The sequence below is a fragment of the Podarcis vaucheri genome (assembly GCF_965113315.1).
Source record: "Podarcis vaucheri genome assembly, chromosome: 18".
Classification (NCBI taxonomy): Eukaryota; Metazoa; Chordata; class Lepidosauria; order Squamata; family Lacertidae; genus Podarcis; species Podarcis vaucheri.
In genome coordinates, this window is record NC_138756.1 from 8,800,301 (window position 1) to 8,821,745 (window position 21,445).

The following is a 21,445-nucleotide window of genomic DNA, read 5'->3' on the forward strand; positions in this document are numbered from 1 at the left end:
ACTTGCTTCTTGGAAGAAGAATAAATTTACAGAAACTGCTGCCTCAGGACACAGCCTTGGGTTCGGCAGGTGAATGCAAAGTCACAGGGAGTGAGGTGAGGCCCTAATGGATGGCTATAACAGTTAAATGGAGCCTCCAGGTATAGAGGCCATCTGGCGCTGTGGGTTAAACCACAGTGCCTAGGAATTGCCGATCAGAAGGTTGGCGGTTTGAATCCCCGCGACGGGGTGAGCTCCCGTTGCTTGGTCCCTGCTCCTGCCAACTTAGCAGTTCGAAAGCACGTCAAGTGCAAGTAGATAAATAGGTACCACTCCAGAGGGAAGGTAAACGGCGTTTCCATGCGCTGCTCTGGTTCGCCAGAAGCGGCTTAGTCCTGCTGGCCACATGATCCGGAAGCTGTACGCCGGCTCCCTTGGCCAGTAAAGCGAGATGAGCGCTGCAACCCCAGAGTCGGCCACGACTGGACCTAATGGTCAGGGATCCCTTTACCTTACCTGCCACTCCCCGATGCTTTCCACCCGCTGGCCAAAGGGGCGTTGGAGGCCCGTGCAGAGCTTGAAGGCATCGCTCCGTATCTCAATGATGTTGTTGATTAGGGCGCATGTGGCGGCCAGAGGGAAGGCGGACGAGAAGAGGACCACGTAGCCAAACTGGATGAACATCTCCTGGTAGTCTTGGAAAGTGTCCTGGATCGTGGGGGGGGGAGAGAAAGAGAAATGGGGGGGTGTATGAGAGAGAGAGAGAGAAAGGGAGAGGATTGGTGTGCAAGAGAGAATAACAATAATGTTATTACCATATTTTTCACTCTATAGGACGCACAGGACCATAGGACGCACCTTGTTTTAGAGGGGGAGAACCAGAAAAACAAATTCTCCCCCTCTCTGCTCAGCGCCCCTTCAGCGAAGCGGCAGGAGAAACGGAGCCCCTTTCATTTCTCCTCCCGCCTCGCTGAAGGGGCGCTGCGCAGCTCTCCCTCTCTGCTGAAGCCAGGAGAGTCGTGCTCTCCCGGCTTCAGCAAAAGGAACCCGAAGCCTCCGGAGCGCAGTGGCTATCCCTGAAGCCTTCGCAGCGCAGCGCAAGTTCCCGCTGCGCTCCGGAGGCTTCAGGTTCCTTTCGCTGAAGGCAGGAGAGTCTTGCTCTCCCGCTGCGCTCCGGAGGCTTCAGGCAGCTATCCCTGAAGCCTGGAGAGCGAGAGGGTCAGTGCGCACCGACCCCTCTCGCTCTCAAGGCTTTAGCGGAAGCAACGCGTAGCCTCTAGAGCACGGAGGGAGCGCTCCCTCTGTGCTTCGGAGGCTTCGCATTGCTATCGCTGAAGCCAAGGAGCCTGCATTCGCTCCAAAGGACGCACACACATTTCCCCTTAATTTTTGGAGGGGAAAAAGTGTGTCCTATAGAGCAAAAAATACAGTACATTCATGATGACTCCTTCATTTCAACCGGCCTCGTGCAAGGAGGACGCAGCTGGATATATTAGAATACAGTCATACCTCGGGTTACAGACGCTTCAGGGTGCGTTTTTGCGGGTCATGAACTGCCGAAACCCAGAAGTACCGTAATGGGTTACTTCCGGGTTTCTGCGGTTGTGCATAAGCGCTAAATCGCGCTTTGCACATAAGCACCGAATCGCAACCCGCGCGTGCGCAGACTGCCCCCTGCTGAAAAAGTTTGCTGACCACTGCTTTTGCCTCTGAGGCTACCAGATTATTATCTCTCGTTCATTCCTGAGTTCCCCAGCCACTTCCCTGTCCTATACCTGTCAACTTACAGATTTGAAAATAAGGGACCAGCAGCCTCGAAAATAAGGGGCCAGCAGCCAAAATAAGGGATTTTAGTCAACCAGCTGAAATACAAAGTTAAAAACGACTGGATAATTTGGGAGAGCAGCGCCGGTTTTTAGCCCTTCGTTTCCAGAGGTTGCTGCTCAAGACACCAGCTGATGAAACACTGCAATTAAATAACTACAAGCAGCAACCACTTTTCGTGCAAAACGAAGTCCAAGCTACGAAGATTCTGCCGCAGTTCTGTATCTCTCGTGCTCCATCTGCAGCTCTCAATTCCATCAAGGTGGGGCGGGAGGAGGGGGGGGAAATAGCGCCCGAAGTAAACCCGCAGATCAGACCATCTATGCTAGCCTACCACTACAAATCTATGGGAGAAGCGCTTACGATCCTTCCTCCGCTTTCCCCCTCTATGGTTAGCCCTTGGAACACCTGACCGCGCCTTTGCCTCTGCCTCCTCTCTCTGAACTGCTTTCTCTATGGTTGCCCTCACCCTCCTCTCAAGGCTCCTCAGTCCCGGCGGGGAGGGGCTCCCGGGGGCCGAGGCTGGTGAGAGGAGGCTGGAGGGGGGCGGACTGGGCAGCCAAGCAACACAGTTGGAGCCTCCCTCTTCCCTGGCCAGCAGGGAGGGAGGGAGAGGAGCTGCTTCCTTTGAAACCCGGGAAATTTAAGGGACATCATCAATAAGGGACAGCAGCGGGAGGACACGGCAATGGGATAAGGGACCTTCCCGCCAAATAAGGGACACTTGACAGTTATGCCCTGTCCATCCCCTTGTGCTTCACCCCGATGTGCCTTCCTTCCCTCCTCCTCCTCTGCGCTGCCCCGGATGTTGGCTGCCTCACCTCGTATTTCTTCATGCAGCTCTCCACCTCGGCCTGGGCCAGCTGGGCGGCGAAGACCTCCTCCGGCGGGTCGATCCAGGAGCTCCTGCTGGACTTCCGCCCTTCCTCTCCCTCCTCGCCTTCCTCGCCCTCTTCCAAGGGGTTCCTGGCGCCCCGTGGCCTCCGGGCCCTCATGGTCACGGCCGGCTCCTTGGCTTCCGGCGCTCCCCGCAGGGGGCTCCCGGAGGCCCCGTCGCTCTCGTCGTCGTCCTCGCACAGCTCGAAGACGGAGGCCGGGTCCATGCCTTTCTCCACCATGGTGGGGCTGCCTTCCTCCAGGAAGCTGGCCCCTTCCTCCAGACCTGGGTCGCCGGCCTTGCGGTCAGCCTTCTCTATGAAGCTCACCTTCTTCAACTTCAGCCCGCAGTCGATGATGCTCTCGTCCTCCGAGTCTGAGTCCTTCCTCTCCTCATCCTCCTCCTCAGGGACGCCGCAGCCGCCGTTGAGACATTTCTTCTCCCCGCGGGGAGCCCCCTCCGGACCCTCGGCCGCCTCCGGGCCGTGGCCGGCTGGGGGGTCCCCGCCGTGCCGGGGGCCCCGGTGATGGGCTCCGTGGGGCCTGGCCGGGGCACACTTCTGGGCCAGCAGGCGCAGAATAGTCTGTGCCGCCTCTCGGAAGTTCTGCGCGCTCAGATCCCCGCGCTTGAATTTGCTGTAGAGGTGCGGCTGGGAGACCTCCTTCACGTTCTGCAGAAACTGGCGGGTGATGAGGAGAGTCGCCAGCATCTGTTGGGAGGGACGTGAGAAGAAGGAGGCTGGTCAGGGAAAGGACAACCTTGAGAACGTCCTTCCTTGGGTGGCCACCTGACCCGGATGCTTGAGCTGAAATTCCTGCACTGCAGGGGTGTGTGGATTTGACGACCCCCAGGGGGTCCTTTCCAACGCTACGATTTTAACTTAATAGGAGCCTTGCAGCGGGAACTGGGCCAAGCCCAAGGAGGCCCACCAAGCCTAGACTCCTGTCTTCATAAGCAGCCAAGCAGATCCCCCCCCCAAAGGGAAGTCCCTAGAATGCTACAGCCTTCTCCCACTCCTGTTCTAAGGTAGACTGGCCATGTCCATGGAGGCTCTATTTAGGAATAACGAGAAGAGCCACGAGGCAGCTGAGCTGGGCCAGAGGGGGCCCAATAAGTCCAGCCTCCTGGTGAACCAGGATATGAGCGCTACAGCCTTCTCCCACTCCTGTTCTAAGGTAGACTGGCCATGTCCATGGGGGCTCTATTTAGGAACCGTAAGCAGAGCCCCTAGGCAGCTGAGTTGGGCCTACCTAAATCCAACCAAATGAACCAACGCCATCCTCCCAATGTGAACCCTAAAATCAGGAAGGGAACGCACAAACATCCTCTCTCTCCTCGCTCGTGATACCTTGCGACTATTTGGAGATATTGACTCCCTCCAAGAAGGGATGCGGGTGGCGCTGTGGGTTAAACCACAGAGCCTAGGGCTTGCCGATCAGAAGGTCAGCGGTTCAAATCCCCGCAATGACGGGGTGAGCTCCCGTTGCTCGGTCCCTGCTCCTGCCAACCTAGCAGTTCGAAAGCACCTCAAAGTGCAAGTAGATAAATAGGTACCGCTCCGGCGGGAAGGTAAACGGCGTTTCCGTGCACTGCTCTGGTTCGCCAGAAGTGGCTCAGTCCTGCTGGCCACATGACCCGGAAGCTGTACGCAGGCTCCCTCGGCCAATAAAGCAAGATGAGCGCCACAACCCCAGAGTCGTCCACGAATGGACCTAATGGCCCGGGGTCCCTTTACCTTTACTCCCTCCAAACCGTCCAGGTTTGGGAGCATTGCTGCCGCCTTTGGGAGCGAGCTGTAAGCTGCCTCCTAGATAGGGGAGTGGGTGCCCATGTCTCCCTCGTGCGAGACGTTGTCGGGGTCTCGAACGGCACGACCCTTGACCCTTGGGCCCTAGGCACGTTCCCGTAACAGCACAGGCCAACCAATATGAGATAAAAAATCAGGTCTTTCTCCCAGGCTCCCCACTCCATCCCTCTGCCTTTTCCGCTCCCCCCAAGACCCCAGCCCAGCGCTCCTACTTTGGAGACAGCCAGCTGCCAACAGAAGCTCAGGAGACCCTTAAAGGAGATGAGGCAGAGGTGGAATTGGAGAATGACGGTGGGAAGGAGGGCGTCTCTGAGCTGACGCACGAGGCTTTGGAAGAGGGAAAAGATGAGCAGGAGCTGAGGAAGGCGGAGGGCCGACAGACGGACAGAGGGGGAGAGAGACACACACAGAGAGAGAAAATGCAAAATCAAAACTGAACCAAAAAACGATGCAACGAAACGGGAAGATGAAGGGTTCGAAGTGGCTGGCTTCTTTAAAACACTGATGGACGCCTGTCGGGTTCATGTTTGGGGGGGGGGTTCTGCCAGGCAAAGCTAAACTGCCCCTGCCCATGGAGGCTCCATTTAGGAACCGAAAATGAAGGAATGGGTTTCTGTGCAGTCAGTTTGAAACTGACCCAAAATCCCCATTTTCCTCCTCCAAGGGAGCATTTCTAAAATGCATTAACTTGAGCTTTTCAAGCTCAGGAAGCTTGAGCGTGAATCAGTGTATAAACAGAAAACCAAGCTGTATAAACAAGTGCTCAAAACCCTCTCCCTTATCAGTCCATGACAGCAATGAGTGGCCTTGGCTGTTCCAGTGGAGCAGGGATGCCACGTCTGGGTCTTATCTTACATCCGACCACACTCTGACGCACAGACCTAGTCCGGGAACAGCGCCAGGAGAGTTGGCGACCTTCTTACCCCAAGATAAGAGTGCCGGAACAGGAATACCCTTTTATGGTCAAGAGTACAGGAAGAGGAACACCATTTTATGGTTAAGAGTACCAAAGCAGGAACATCTGTGTGTCAACCTGTGTGTATAGGCTGACGTGGTTGGATTCCTGGGGAAGGGGGTGCCTGGAGGATATATACAGTGCTGCCCCGCAAGACGAACGCCTCGCGAGACGAAAAACTCGCAAGACGAAAGGTTTTTTCATTTTCGAGTTGCTTCGCAAGACGAATTTCCCTATGGGCTTGCTTCGCAAAACGAAGCTTGCCCCCGCACCCCGGACCTCTTTTGAAGCAAGGGGCGGCGGGGAGAAGATCGCTTCTCCCCGTTGCCAGCCCCGCAATCTCCGGGGACAGAGGGAAAGGCACGCGTGCGCCTTCCCCTCTGTCCCCGGACCCCTTTTGAACCAAGGGGCGGCAACGGGGAGAAGCGATCTTCTCCCCTCCGCCCCTTGCTTCAAAAGAGGGGACAGAGCGAAAGGCACGCGCGCGCCTTCCCCTCTCTCCCTGGACCCCTTTTGAACCAAGGGCGGCAACGGGGAGAAGCGATTCTCCCCGCTACCCCTTCCCTTGCTTTAAAACAGGTCCCCTCTGTCCCCGGACGGTCTCCATAGGAACCCATTGATTGATTTTCAGTGCATTCCTATGGGAAACCGTGCTTCGCAAGACGAAAAACTCTCAAGAAGAAAAAACTTGCGGAACGAATTAATTTCGTCTTGCGAGGCACCACTGTATACTGCATGAAATTTCTCATTTCTTTGGACTTGCTGTGGACTGACCACGCAAGTGCCTTCTGCTATCCGGATAGCAGAAGAAATGAGACACCCATTTCTTCAAAGAAAACCAAGGCATGTTCTGCAGGCGCATCGGGCCAAAGGGGAGCCATCTAAGTCCAGATTCTGATCCTCACAATCACCTAGATGCTCCCCCCCCCCCAGAGGGAAGCCCCCTGAGCAGGGTCTGAGGACAAGGGCAGAAATTTCCCCCTCTTGTGGTTCCCCAAGCAACTGATGTCGGGGCGGGGAAACGGAGGCATTTACTTCTCCAGCAGTGGCCGGAGGACACCTCTGCTGTGGCTAGTAGCCCTTCGATAGTGTCCCCCTCTATGCATTTTCTTGGCCTTCCCCAAAGTGGATTTCTGGTGTAATTGTTGGCTCTGCATCCGCCGGGGAGCGAGCGGAAAGCTGGAATGCTCTTATTACAGCTCGCGGAGGAGGAACAGCGATAAAGGCAGGAATTGCGGATGCTTAGGGGATGGGAAGGGACGCAGGTGGCGGTGGGTTAAACCACAGAGCCTAGGGCTTGCCGATCAGAAGGTCGGCGGTTCGAATCCCCACGACGGGGTGAGCTCCCGTTGCTCGGTCCCTGCTCCTGCCAACCTAGCAGTTCGAAAGCACATCAAAAGTGCAAGTAGATAAATAGGTACCGCTCTGGTGGGAAGGTAAAGGCCGTTTCCGTGCGCTGCTCTGGTTCGCCAGAAGCAGCTTAGTCATGCTGGCCACATGACCCGAAAGCTGTACGCCGGCTCCCTCGGCCAGTAAAGCGAGATGAGCGCCGCAACCCCAGAGTCGGCCATGACTGGACCTAACGGTCAGGGGTCCGTTTACCTTAACCTTAAGGGGATGGGAAGAAATTTGGTTCCGTTTGCACAACCAACCCGGGTTGCCTCTTCTCGAAACAAGGAGGGGACCGAAATGCTGCGATTGTTTGAAATTGGCACTTTTCTGAATTTTGCAATTTGGTTCTCCAATGGGGGCGGGTGGTGTCAGGGGGGAGTGTTCATTAAAAAGGCATATATTGGTGCAATTCACACACACAAATTTTCTCTGTCAGGCAAACGGGCTTTGCAGGTGCTTGGGCCAAATTGCAGAATATGGGAATGTGAGTATTAGGGTTAGCTTTCACGATGACTTTTTAAAATACCATATTTTTTGCTCTATAAGACTCCCTTTTCCCCTCCTAAAAAGTAAGGGGAAATGTGTGTGCATCTTATGGAGCGAGTGCAGGCTGTGCAGCTATCCCAGAAGCCAGAACAGCAAGAGGGATTGCTGCTTTCGCTGCGCAGCGATCCCTCTTGCTGTTCTGGCTTCTGAGATTCAGAATATTTTTTTCCTTGTTTTCCTCCTCCAAAAACTAGGTGCGTCTTGTGGTCTGGTGCATCTTATAGAGCGAAAAATACGGTACTTGATTCACAGACTGAAATGGGAAGGTGGAAGATGGAATCCAGGAGGAGCGAAGTGAGGAAAGCCAGAGAAACTAAAATGGAGGGTTCCCACCCTCTTCCCCGGGCCTCACAGCTTCGGGCACTGTGACATAATAATAATAATAATAATAATAATAATAATAATAATAATAATAATAATAATAATTTTATTCTTTATACCCCGCGAATCCCGTACCTCCTTGAGGCGGTCCATGTCTTTGAGGTAGAATCCGATATAGAAAAGACTTAGGTATGAATTTACAAACTGAAACTAGAGAAAAAGAGAGAGGGGAGAGGTTATATATATATATATATTTACTGCGCTCCCCAACTCCTGGGGTCTGTCCCCGATTAACCTAACTTGGGAAGGCTACATTAAGTGTGGGCTGTTTAAAAGGCAACCGAAAACAACCATTCGTGTTTTTCCTAGATAGACACATTTCCTGTAAACTTGCTTGAGAGACACGCCTGTTGTGCTCTGACGGGCGTAACTATAGATTCTCCAAACTTCCCTAAACAGGGCTGCCTTCGGATGTCTTCTAAAAGTCAGATAGTTCTTTCTTTCCTTGACATCTGGCGGGAGGGCGCCACCACCGAGAAGGCCCTCTGCCTGGTTCCCTGCAACCTCACTTCTCGCAGGGAGGGAACCGCCAGAAGGCCCTCGGGAGATGGACCCCGGTGTCTGGGCTGGACGATGGGAGTGGAGACGCTCCTTCAGGTATACAGGGCCGAGGCTGCTTAGGGCTTTCAAGGTCAGCACCAACACTTTGAATTGTGCTTGGAAACGTAGTGCTGCCTCCTCCTTTTTCCCTTGCTCTCTCTCTCCCCCACCCTGCTGTCCAACAGGTGAAGTAGGACAACACAGCCCACTTCTATCTGCATGGGGAAGCCAGCTGGTTTCAAGCAGGCTATCGAAAGCTCCTCTTCCTGTCCCGACAAACCATCAAACCCACTAGTTTGACGCACCGGACTTGGACCATCAGGTCCACCGAGGCCAGAACTGTCAACACTGGCTGGCAGCAGCAATTCTCCAGGTTCCCAGGGGGTCTCCGGAGACTGAACCTGGTATATTCTGCCTGCAAATAATAAGTGGCTCCCTCCACCGTTCCCACAAACATGTGGCAGCCCAGCAGTTGCACCCGGGGAGCCCCAACTCACCAAGACCATTTTGATGATGAGGTGTTTTTCGTAGGCACTCTGCAAGCGGTAATTTTCTGCAAGGAAAAGGAAATTTCATGTTTAGGATGTCTATCTCAAGGAAGGAAGGAAGGAAGGAAGGGAGGGAGGGAGGGAGGGAGGGAGGGAGGGAGGAAGGAAAAAAGGAAGGAAAAAAGAAGTAAAGAAGGAAGGAAGGAAGGAAGGAGGGAGGGAGGGAGGGAGGGAGGGAGGGAAGGAAGGAAGGAAGGAAGGAAGGAAGGAAGGAAGGAAGGAAGGAAGGAAGAAAGAAAGAAAGAAAGAAAGAAAGAAAGAAAGAAAGAAAGAAAGAAAGATGGGCGGGAGGGAGGGAGGGAGGGAAGGAAGGAAGGAAGAGGAAGGAAGGATGGAAGGAAGGAAGGAAGGAAGGAAGGAAGGAAGGAAGGAAGGAAGGAAGGGGAGAAAAGAAAGGGAGGGAGGGAGGGAGGGAAGGAGGAAGGGAGGGAGGGAAGAAAAAAGGAAGGAAGGGAGGAAGGAAGGAAGGAAGGAAGGAAGGAAGGAAGGAAGGAAGGAGGGAAGGGAAGGGAAGGGAAGGGAAGGGAAGGGAAGGGAAGGGAAGGGAAAGGAAGGGAAGGGAAGGGAAGGGAAGGGAAGGGAAGGGAAGGGAAGGGAAAGGAAGGGAAGGGAAAGAAAGAAAGAAAGAAAGAAAGAAAGAAAGAAAGAAAGAAAGAAAGAGGAAGGAAGGAAGGAGGGAGGGAAGGCAGGCAGGCAGGCAGATCCCGCAAAGAATTCACCCATGTCGTTCAGCCAGTAGGCAATCTTCTTGTAGACTTCGTCGCAGGCGGTGACGATGACGGCCAGCACAATTTTTGGCAGGAAACGCACGATGCGTGGCAGCTCCTTAATGCTCAGCACAAATTCCTGGCGAGGGAAGAGAGAAAGGGGGGGTGGTTCACGCAGGGAGGGCAACGAGGAGGGGTCCCCCCCTGAAAAAACTCGCTGCTCAGAAATGCCAATCAAAACCAATACCGTGTGCAGAAGCGGCGCCTCTAGATACAAACTTTCTGGGGTACTTACGAACCCCCGGAATGAGTTAAGTTCGTACCCGGAGGGTCCACTGTGTACGGCGAATAAATAAGCTGAGAGATTTGTCCAGAGAAACCAAAACTGATTCAGTTAAGGTAAAGGGACCCCTGACCATTAGGTCCAGTCGTGGCCGACTCTGGGGTTGCGGCGCCCATCTTGCTTTACTGGCCGAGGGAGCCGGCGTACAGCTTCCGGGTCATGTGGCCAGCAGGACTAAGCCGCTTCTGGCGAACCAGAGCAGCGCACGGAAACGCCGTTTACCTTCCCGCCGGAGTGGTACCTATTTATCTACTTGCACTTTGACGTGCTTTCGAACTGCTAGGTTGGCAGGAGCAGGGACCGAGCAACGGGAGCTCACCCCGTCGCGGGGATTCGAACCGCCGACCTTCTGATTGGCGAGCCCTGGGCTCTGTGGTTTAACCCACAGCGCCACCCTCGTCCCTTCAAACGGATTCCGTTACTTCTTGTACAAATAAGAAGAAAGCAACAGATAGGTTGAATTAATAAGGATGACGATGACAATGACAACCCCATAATCTGTCTCTCCCTCCGGCGGAAACTTCCTCCCCTCCGAAAACGCCTGGCTTTCCCTGCTCACCTGTAGCTCGAAGCAGCCCAGCATGGCGAGGAAGACGAAGGAGAGGCAGAAGAGGCAGACCGGGAGGCTGACCAGGCACTGGAAGAGCAGCCGCTTCCAGGGGGGGTAGTAGAACTCCTCCGAGTTGGTGACGGGGCTCACGCGCTTCACCCCCTGCGGGCGGGGAGAGGGGTCAGCAAGGCGGCGGCCGCAGAGAGCTGCTGCCCGGAGGAGCTAGGGAAGATTGTGGGTCTGCTTGCAGCAGGGTGAGCTCAGGCCCCTGGGGGGTGGATGCGGCCCCCGGAGCCTTTCTATCTGGCCCTGGGGGGTCTCTTTAGGAACCTCGGGAGAAGAGGGGTGAATGTGGCCCCCGGAGCCTTTCTATCTGGCCCTGGAGGGTCTCTTTAGGAACCTCAGGAGAAGAGGGGTGAATGTGGCCCCCGAAGCCTTTCTATCTGGCCCTTGAGGGTCTCCTTAGGAACCTCAGGAGCAGAAGGGTGAATGTGGCCCCCTAAGCCTTTCTATCTGGCCCCTGAGGGTCTCTTTAGGAACCTCAGGAGCAGAGGGGTGATTGGGGCCCCTGGAGCCTTCCTGACTGGCCCTTGAGGGTCTCTTTAGTAACCTCAGGGGTGAATGTGGCCCCTGAAGCCTTTCTATCTGGCCCTAGAGGGTCTGTTTAGGAACCTCAGGAGCAGAGGGGTGAATGTGGCCCCCGAAGCCTTTCTGTCTGGCCCCTGAGGGTCTCCTTAGGAACCTCAGTAGCAGAGGAGTGAATGTGGCCCCAAAGCCTTTCTATCTGGCCCTTGAGGGTCTCCTTAGGAACCTCAGTAGCAGAGGAGTGATTGCGGCCCCCGGAGCCTTTCTACCTGGCCCTCGGCGGACTCCTTAGGCCACACCCTCTTTCTTAAGGGAGGGAGGGGATGGTCTAGGTTTTCCCACAACATTCTCTCCCCTGCCCCAGTTCCCAGGGCTGGATCCAGTGCCGCCACTTACCCGGAACTGCGGCCGCGGCTCCTCGATGGACTCCGCTGGCGTGTCCAGGGTGCCCCACTTGTAGGCGAACTCGGCCCCCCGCCGCTTCCACTCCTCCAGGAACAGGGTAGCCCAGATGACATTGAAGATGGCAAAGATCACACAGCAGACGTCCCGGCTGGTCTGGTGGGGGAATAAAGGTAAAGGTAAAGGGACCCCTGACCATCAGGTCCACTCGTGGCCGACTCTGGGGTTGCGGCGCTCATCTCGCTTTACAGGCCGAGGGAGCCGGCGTACAGCTTCCGGGTCATGTGGTCAGCAGGACTAAGCCGCTTCTGGCGAACCTTCCCGCCGGAGTGGTACTTATTTATCTACTTGCACTGGTGTGCTTTCGAACTGCTAGGTTGGCAGGAGCAGGGACCAAGCAATGGGAGCTCACCCCGTCACGGGGATTTGAACCGCCAACCTTCTGATAGGCAAACCCTAGGATCTGTGGTTTAGACCACAGCACCACCCGCGTCCCTAATGATTAGTAGTTTGCATCACATATTTACACCTAATATTATTTCATGTTATAGCAAGATTCTAGAGACTCGACTGTGAGTCTTTGTAAACCGTGTTTCTAAAGGAACTTTTGTTATTGCCAAACGCCAATATCATTAAATTTGCTATGAATACAAAAATCATTTTAAGTTAGAGCTTAATAATTATTCCACTATTCATATACTTCTTCATTGTATTCCACTGTTCATATATACTTCTTCTTCATTGTATTTCAGTCCAACAGTTACTTTGATAAAATACATATTTTGCTATGTGCAAATGGCTTTAGATACCTATTAGGTCCATAAATTACCATATAGCAGGCGTAGGCAAAATCGGCCCTCCAGATGTTTTGGGACTACAACTCCCATCATCCCTAGCTAACAGGACCAGTGGTCAGGGATGATGGGAACTGTAGTCTCAAAACATCTGGAGGGCCGAGTTTGCCTAGGCCTGCCTATATTCAACACAAAAACACAGCGGCAATTTGTTGTTGTCAAAGGACAGCTGGACATATAAAGGGCCCCATTACCTTCAGGAGCTGAGGGCCGCATCAAACCGAAATCCGGCCCTGACTCCCTTGTTATTTTACTCTCTCTTCCCCTCCCCTGTTCTATATGTAACCCGTCCTCACCTGATCGTTCTCCGTGAAGGTGTAGAGAAGGGAGCCGAAGACAGCCGGGTAAACCATGGCCGATGTGTAGAATCCCAACCACGCGAAATACATGGCGATTTTCACACCAAAGTAGTCACAGATATCATCTGGGGGTGGCAAGAGGGAAGGAAATCAGAACATGGCTGGACCAAAGTTAATTCAGCTTCCTGTTCTTTTATTCATGAGATGAATGAATTTTATTATTTCAGTCACAGTCCAGTTCCAGCCCACATACAATATCAAGGAAGTCATAAAACACGATTAGGGATACATTTGAATTTGCAATTAGGTATAACAGGGACAATACAGATATAGCAACAGTTTAAAAATTATATAAATTTGAACCTAGATTTAGAAGATGCAATCCTGCATGAGGAATGGAAAAGCCTGCACCCTCCAGATATTATTATTTCTATTATTATTATTATTATTATTATTATTATTATTATTATTATGCCCATCCTGTTCTTTTATTTTGAAGATGCCTTCTTGCCTGAGGAAATGTAACACCTCTTTTTGCTCAGGAATGGGGAAGGCTGTACCCTCCAGACAACAACAACATCAACAACAACATAATAACAATAATTTGTTATTTATACCCCGCTCATCTGGCTGGGTCCCCCCAGCCACTCTGGGCGGCTTCCAACAGAACACTAAAATGCAATAACTTATTAAACATTAAAAGCTTCCCTAAACAGGGCTGCCTTCAGATGTCTTCTAAAAGTTTGGTAGTTGTTTTTCTCTTTGACATCTGGTGGGAGGGCGTTCTACAGGGAGGGTGCCACCACCGAGAAGGCCCTCTGCCTGGTTCCCTGCAACCTCACTTCTCGCAGGGAGGGAACTGCCAGAAGGCCCTCGGCGCTGGACCTCAGTGTCCGGGCAGAACGATGGGGTTGGAGACGCTCCTTCAGGTATAACAATTGTTGTTGTTGTTGTTGTTAATATACTGCCCACCCTGTTCTCTTATTTCAAAGACGCATTCCTGCATGAGGAAGGGTACACACTTCTCTTTTTGCTCAGGAATGGAGAAGGCTGTACCCTCAAGATATTGTTCTTATTATCGGTGCTTTTTTTCTTAAAAAAACGTTTAGGGGTACTCTCATTTCGACTCAAGAAAATAACCATTTTATAGTTCAAATGGGGGAAAATAAATACAGCAAATGGACAAAAGTACAAAGATTCACAAAATGTTTAAGGGTAGGCGTACTGCTGCGCCACCGCCCCCCAAGAAAAAAGCACTGCATATTATTATTATTATTATTATTATTATTATTATTATTATTATTATTACACCGCCCTTCATCAAAAGATCTCTGGCCGGTTAAAAGCGCAAGATAAAAACACAAATAAGTAGTTAAAAAGAACAAAACAATTCTCCCCAACCCAAACTAAACACATTCGAAGGGCAATCAGCCAAAAGCCTGGTTGAAGAAGAACATTTTTGCCTGGCGCCTAAAGGTGTAAAAGGTAAAAGGCAAAGGACCCTGGACGGTTAAGTCCAGTCAAAGGCAACTATGGGGGTTGTGAGGCTCATCTCGCTTTCAGGCCGAGGGAGCCGGCGTTTGTCCGCAGACAGATTTGTCCGCAGACAGCTTTCCGGGTCGTGTAGCCAGCAGGACTAAACTGCTTCTGGCACAACAGGACACCGTGACGGAAACCAGAGCGCACGGAAATGCTGTTTACTTTCCCGCTGCAGTGGTACCAATTTATCTACTTGCGCTGGCGTGCTTTCGAACTGCTAGGTTGGCAGGAGCTGGGACTGAGCAACGGGAGCTCACCCCATCACGGGGATTCGAACCGCCGACCTTCCGATCGGCAAGCCCAAGAGGCTCAGTGGTTTCTACCACAGCGCCCCGCGTGTCCCTATGCCTCCTGAGAAAATGGGGGGTAACGTCTCTCCTTAGATCAGGGGCAGGGAGGGGAACCTACAGGCCCCACAAGTGATCTCGGAACAGGAGGGAGTCAGGGAAGGTCGGAATTGCATACCCAAAGGTTGCGGTTCGCAAATGGCTTGTACCCACGATTTCATCAGCCGGTTGAGGATCCGTTGCTCGTGGATGGGGAAGACCTGCTGGAGAATGCCACGGGCAGCCAACTCGGGAACTGCGGAGAAAAGAAAGGGGAGCGCAGGAGTTAAGCGGAGCAGGGGTGCCACACACACCCCCTTTGACCCTGGATGCGCCAACAGCAGCTACCAAAGCTGTAGGTAAAGGTAGAGGGACCCCTGACTATAAGGTCCAGTCGTGACCGACTCTGGGGTTGTGGTGCTCATCTCGCTTTATTGGCCGAGGGAGCCAGCATACAGCTTCCGGGTCCTGCGGCCAGCAGGACTAAGCCGCTTCTGGCGAACCAGAGCAGCGCACGGAAATGCCGTTTATCTTCCCGCCGTAGTGGTACCTATTTATCTACTAGCACTTTGACGTGCTTTCAAACTGCTAGGTTGGCAGGAGCAGGGACCGGGGAACGGGAGCTCACCCCGTCAAGGGGATTCGAACCGCTGACCTTCTGATCGACAAGTCCTAGGCTCTGTGGTTTAGCCCACAGCGCCACTAGTCCTTTAAAATTTAAAGTTTAAAAACAGACCTACTTTGCCCTGCCAGACCCCAAGAGTGGAATGAGCTTTTGGGGTGGGTGGGCAGGCCTCGCCCCCTCCTCAGAAGTGGTACCTCCCTCAGCAAGTTTCTGCCAAACGGGTGAACTAGAAGGATGTGGCAGAAGGGCGACAATGGCCATGTTATGTTTCCTTCTTCTGGTTGGGCTTGTCGCCGGTTTGTGTTTACTGACTTTAAACTGAGCTTTATTTCTTGGTTGGTTATTTTATGTAATGTGAAGGTAAAGGACCCCTGACCATTAGGTCCAGTCGTGGCCGACTCTGGGGTTGCGATGCTCATCTCGCTTTACTGGCCGAGGGAGCCGGCGTACAGCTTCCGGGTCATGTGGCCAGCATGACTAAGCCGCTTCTGGCGAACCAGAGCAGCGCACGGAAGCGCCGTTCACCTTCCCGCCGGAGCGGTACCTATTTATCTACTTGCACTTTGACGTGCTTTCGAACTGCTAGGTTGGCAGGAGCAGGGACCGAGCAATGGGAGCTCACTCCGTCATTGCGGGGATTCGAACTGCCGACCTTCTGATCGGCAAGTCCTAGGCTCTATAGTTTAAAACGCCGCTGAATTTCAAAAGCAAAATGGGAAACTCTCCAAAATTCAAAAGACCCAGCAAAGGATTCTGTTCGGTTGTTCGGACAGCGAACAAATCTCAGTTCGGCTCTTCAGACAGACAGACAGACAGTCACCACTCAGTTTCAAATTTCAAAAGCAAAATTGGAAACTATCCGAAATTCAGAAGAGTCAGCAAAGGATTCTGTTTGGTTGTTCGTACAGCGCACAAATCTCAGTCCAGCTCTTCAGGCAGACAAACAGATGCCACTCCACATGCCCCGCCTTCTGGCCCCAATCCCCACTCACCGATTGGCTGGCCTTCCAGGAAGTGGATGTTGTGCAGAGCCTCGCCCTGTTTGGCTCGCAGATTCTCCAGCCAATACCTGATAATGCTCTGACGTTCCTGAAAGAGGAGAGAGGGGAAAGCAGTGAACGGACCACACAGGGGTCACCAGCCCCACACCCTTCGAGCCACAACTGGGTCTTGGCAGCTAAAGATCTTTTAAGAAACATTACAAAGCGAGCGGCGACTGTTCCATCGGACTTTTTACAGGATTTTTACATTGGGTCACCCCAAATTCACCAACAGATCACATAGCATGTCCATGGCTACAGCCTGCACCAAAAAAATCATGCATCTACTATTTCCTGGGGCTGCAATGGTGCAAAAATGTGGTTACAAAGCATGGATCCACATGGATTCTCAGGATTTTTGCATTGGGCTACCCCAAACTCACCGTCAGATCACATGTCTGGGACCACAGCATGAACCACAAAAATCATACATCCACCAGAATATTTTTTTTCTTGTTTTCCTCCTCTAAAAACTAGGTGCGTCTTATGGAGCGAAAAATACGGTATCACACCCCACACAGCCTAGTCCTGGGGGCAGCACCCACCTGAGAAGTGAAAAAATAAAGTTCGTTTTCGATGTTCTCGTAGATGTAATCTTCCTCGCAGGAGAAGCTCCGCATTCCGCCTCCGAACTCTGCTTTCACAGGCTTCCGCAAACCGATCTCATCGGCTCCTCGGAGCAAACTGCCGAGAAGAACGGGGGTGGAGAAAGGAGACTAAGAGGGGCAGGAAGTCTGCACGTGCTCTGAAGCCCAAGCAGCTAAAGCGGCAACTAGACAAACCTATCGCCTATTGCAGCTTTCGGTCTGCAAAGCAATAGTTCCCTCCTTTTTTGATTTCCCAGGTGTGCCGAATGCACCCTTAACTTCACGATAGCAACATTTATTTCCTGTCAAAGTTTATTTCCCCTTCAAAGTGGAGTTGCTCTGCATTATCCCCACCAGAACTTGCCAATAGAAGATGTTGCAGCCCATTGGCGACTTAATATTCTCTAATCTAATTTCAGGGTTTCGCCCCTGGTAGCTACGGCAACGATCTTCAGTCAAAGTTTATTTGTTGTTGTTTGCAACCATCCTTGGGCCTTTCAGCCAAAAAAAGGAGATAGAAGATATTCTATTCACACTTTTGAGGAATACAGTGGTACCTCAGGGTACATACGCTTCAGGTTACATAGGCTTCAGGTTACAGACTCTGCTAACCCAGAAATAGTGCTTCAGGTTAAGAACTTTGCTTCAGGATGAGAACAGAAATCGTGCTCTGGTGGCGCGGCGGCAGCAGGAGGCCCCATTAGCTAAAGTGGTGCTTCAGGTTAAGAACAGTCTCAGGTTGAGAACGGACCTCCAGAACGAATTAAGTACTTAACCTGAGGTACCACTGTACGCAAAGATACACCATTAAACTACAGCGATGACCAATTTATACATAATATACCTTGAGACACAGACCTGCCAAATAAGTTTCTATATTGCACTGCCGATCAGGCTTGAGCGAAATGAGCTTGCTTCGACTTTTGATCTTGATATAAAGCAACAGATGATGGATTTGCTCAGGACAGAATAAAAAATACTAATTTTTTTTAGAGAGAAGGGAAGGCTGCCTATACTTTTCCCGTCCATTCAAAGAGCTCCATCCATCTCTGATAGCATCTTTAGGTCAGCGTGGGAAAAGTTCTAGCCCATATCCAGTGGAGACAATGGACTTGGAGGCAGTGGCGTAGCGTGGGTTGTCAGCACCCGGGGCAAGGCAAGTAATTTGCGCCCCCTAACCCATGGATTTGCACCCCTAACCCGTGGATTTGCGCCCCCTAACCCTAACCCCCAGATGTTGCGCCCGATGCGGCCGGCCCCCCATGCAACACCACTGATTGGAGGCAGAATCCTGAATTCTCTGATCCCCAAGCAGTGGTACCTCGGAAGTCGAACAGAAATCCGTTCCGGAAGTCCGTTCGACTTCAAAAACGTCCGGAAACCAAGCGCGGTTTCCGATTGGCTGCAGGAAGCTCCAATCGGAAGCCCCGCCGGACGTTCGGGTTCCAAAGGACGTTCGCAAACCGGAACAGTCACTTCCGGGTTTGCGGCGTTCGGGAGCCGAAACGTCCGACTCGCAAGGCGTTCGGGATCCGAGGTACGACTGGAATTCCTTATAGTTCTGACATGGATTTAAAAGGCAGGGAAAGGAGGGTTGTCCGGCGAGGAAGAAAGACCCTCCTCGCTTCCCGCCGGCCCACCACACGCCCGCACGCCCAAAACCTGCCGCCCACCGGAGTCGGGACCTGCCTTTCGTAAGTCGCTGTGACGAAGAAGGCGTAGACCCGGGTGTGTTTATGGTGCCGTATCTGAATGATGAGCTCCGGGATTCCCAGCCGGATGTGGTTCAGCAGCCACAGAAGAGTGTGGTCGTCGGTCGTGTCTGGAGAGGCATTTGGAAAAGGAGAGTGGGAAGAAGGCGAAGAAGAGAAGAGTTGGATTTGATATCCCGCTTTATCACTGCCCTAAGGAGTCTCGGGTGGCGCTGTGAGTTAAACCACAGAGCCTAGGACTTGCCGATCAGAAGTTTGGCGGTTCGAATCCCCACGACGGGGTGAGCTCCCGTTGCTCGGTCACACACACAAAGAACTACACCACTGACATCTGAAAGCAGTCCTGTATCTGGGGGTTTTTATCCCCCCCCCCTTCATATAAATTTTTATTGTTTTCTTCATATAATCCTTTTCCCAACAATCCTTATTATCGCAATATAATCCCTTTGACTCTGCCGAAGTCTGGACTTCCCCCCCTCCCCGCAGCTGGTATATACATCACATATTTATTGCGTATATTATTGTCGTAACTCTACTATTTCACATGGAAGTTCTTATTCCAGTCCTGCTAGAGTCTTTAAACTTTTTTTGTATCTGGAGGTTTTTAATGTGTGATGTTTTATTACATTTCTGTTTATGCTGGAAGCCACCCAGACAGATGGACAGGGTACAAATATAATGATAATTAATTAATTTATTATTATTATTATTATTAATAATAATAATAATAATAATATTGGTCTTATATGTGATCTACCGTATTTTGCGCCCCATAGTATGCTCCGGCCCATAGGACGCACCTAGTTTTTTTGGGGGGGAAATAAAGAAAAAAAATTTATTTCCCCCCCCCAGGTGCGGGGCTGGAAGAACCAGGTCGGGGAACAGCGGGAAGGCGGCTCTGCCTCCCCGCTGTCCCCCGAGCTTGGGCTGGCGATGGGGAGAAGTGCGCTGATCCCGGGACTGCAGGCAGCTCTGCGCAACCCTCGGAGCCGGTCTCCCAAGGGTTGCGCAGAGCTTCCTGAAGCCTGCAGAGCGAGAGAGGTCGGTGCGCACCCACCCCTCTCGCTCTCCAGGCTTCAGCGAAAGCCTGCATTCGCCCCATAGGACGCAAACACATTTCCCCTTCATTTTTGGAGGGGAAAAAGTGCGTCCTATAGGGCAAAAAAGTGCGTCCTATAGGGCAAAAAATACGGTAGGCAGCTTGAATCATAATTGCAACTCAGTCGAAAACACACCCAAATCTTACATTGGGCCCTTGGAGAATGCTCAATCTGGAACAGAGCTATAAGGGGGGGGGAAATTGCATGCAGTTTGAGATTTCAATGAGGACTGGAATCTCCAGGCCCTTTTAATATGACTTGGCATTGCTTTATCACATGTTTGATGTTTTATTGTGTGTTTCACGCTTCTGAGCACAATTCAAAGTGTTGGTGCTGACCTCTAAAGCCCTAAACGGCCTCGGTCCAGTATACCTGAAGGAGCGTCTCTACCCCCATCGTTCTACCCGGACACTGAGGTCCAGCGCCGAGGGCCTTCTGGCTGTTCCCTCACTGCGAGAAGCCACAGGGAACCAGGCAGAGGGCCTTCTCGGTGGTGGCCCCCGCCCTGTGGAACGCCCTCCCACCAGATGTCAAAGAGAAGAACAACTACCAGACTTTTAGAAGACATCTCAAGGCAGCCCTGTTTGGGGAAGCTTTTAATATTTAATAGGTTATTGTATTTTAGTGTTTTGTTGGAAGCCGCCCAGAGTGGCTGGGTATAAATAAATAAATTATTATTATTATTATTATTATTATTATTATTATTATTATTATTATTAATAATTCTGTTCGAAGTCGCACAGAGTAGCTGGGCCAGATGGGGTATAAGTAATAAATTATTATTATTATTTTATTTTATTTTATTTTATTTTATTTTATTTTATTTTATCATATACAACGGAACCACTGGTTTAAGAACCCAAGTCTGGAAAATCTGTAACCAGACTTGATCATCTGATAACGCGGACGTTTTTTCCTTGCATAACAAACTCCCACTGTACGCATTATACGTGCCTGCTTCGTATTTTAGTTTTCCTCTTTTTGCACTTTCACGTGTCGTTACAACCACGCCCTCTCTGCTTTATGTACGTTATGAAACAAAACGAATTAAAAATAAATAAATCGGGCGAGTGACGCAATTCCCAGGTTCCCTCGGGGGACCTTCCTGATCAAAATGGGGGGGGGGACGGACATCGGAAGGCTTAAGAAGAGAAACTCATATCTCTTTCTCTATCTCTCTCTCTCTCTCCTTTTCCTCCATACTACATTACGGTTTGGCCTCTCGCCCAGCCTGGTGTCTGATTACAAGCGATCGAGCCTGAAACCAACATGCAGCAATCTTCGTTTCCCTGCCTGGAATTGGGGGGGGGGGCGGGCGGGCAAGGGAGCCCCCACCCGCCAGGGCCTTGGCAAAGTCGGCTTTTTTCAGCACGCAGAACTGATCTGGAAGTTTCTACACCTGCCCGTTTTCCTGTGAGGCTTTGCAAGTAGACGGTGCCTGGATGTGGAGGCTCCGTCCCTAGCTGTCCGTCCCTGCTATTCTCTGGGTTCACTGGGGGGGGGAGGACCGTAGGATAAAGACCCCTGGGCAGTTGAGTCCAGTCAAAGGTGACTATGCGGTTGCGGCACTCATCTCGCTTTCGGGCCGAGGGAGCCGGCGTTTGTCCGCAGACAGCTTTCTAGGTTATGTGGCCGGCAGGACTAAACCGCTTCTGGCACAATGGGACACCGTGACAGAAAACAGAGCGCATGGAAATGCCGTTTACCTTCCCGCCACAGCGGTACCTCTTTATCTACTTGCGCTGGTGTGCTTTCGAACTGCTAGGTTGGCAGGAGCTGGGACGGAGCAACAGGAGCTCACTCCATTGCGGGGATTCGAACCGCCGACCTTCCGCTCAGCAAGCCCAAGAGGCTCAGGGGTTTAGGCCACAGCGCCACCCGATCCTCTGCCTGCAACCCTGGACGGCCGCTGCTGCCAGCCCGTGTA

The 21,445-nt window shown here is 52.0% G+C and overlaps 1 protein-coding gene across 3 annotated transcripts in view; it reads right to left on the reverse strand.

Moving 5' to 3' along the window:
• ANO8 (anoctamin 8) overlaps window positions 1-21,445 on the reverse strand; it is a 40,544-nt gene that overhangs the window by 6,095 nt on the left and 13,004 nt on the right. For 2 of the 3 annotated variants that reach the window (XM_082206275.1, XM_082206277.1), the window contains exons 3-15: window positions 18,396-18,528; window positions 16,665-16,803; window positions 16,072-16,168; window positions 14,594-14,710; window positions 12,587-12,714; window positions 11,431-11,592; window positions 10,459-10,611; window positions 9,569-9,695; window positions 8,799-8,854; window positions 7,837-7,911; window positions 4,700-4,843; window positions 2,625-3,389; window positions 496-687 (exon numbers count right to left, since the gene is read on the reverse strand). In XM_082206275.1, the coding sequence (XP_082062401.1) occupies window positions 496-687; window positions 2,625-3,389; window positions 4,700-4,843; window positions 7,837-7,911; window positions 8,799-8,854; window positions 9,569-9,695; window positions 10,459-10,611; window positions 11,431-11,592; window positions 12,587-12,714; window positions 14,594-14,710; window positions 16,072-16,168; window positions 16,665-16,803; window positions 18,396-18,528 (2,288 nt within the window). The remainder of the gene's footprint in view (window positions 1-495; window positions 688-2,624; window positions 3,390-4,699; window positions 4,844-7,836; window positions 7,912-8,798; window positions 8,855-9,568; window positions 9,696-10,458; window positions 10,612-11,430; window positions 11,593-12,586; window positions 12,715-14,593; window positions 14,711-16,071; window positions 16,169-16,664; window positions 16,804-18,395; window positions 18,529-21,445) is intronic. The other variant, XM_082206276.1, reaches the window with a different exon arrangement.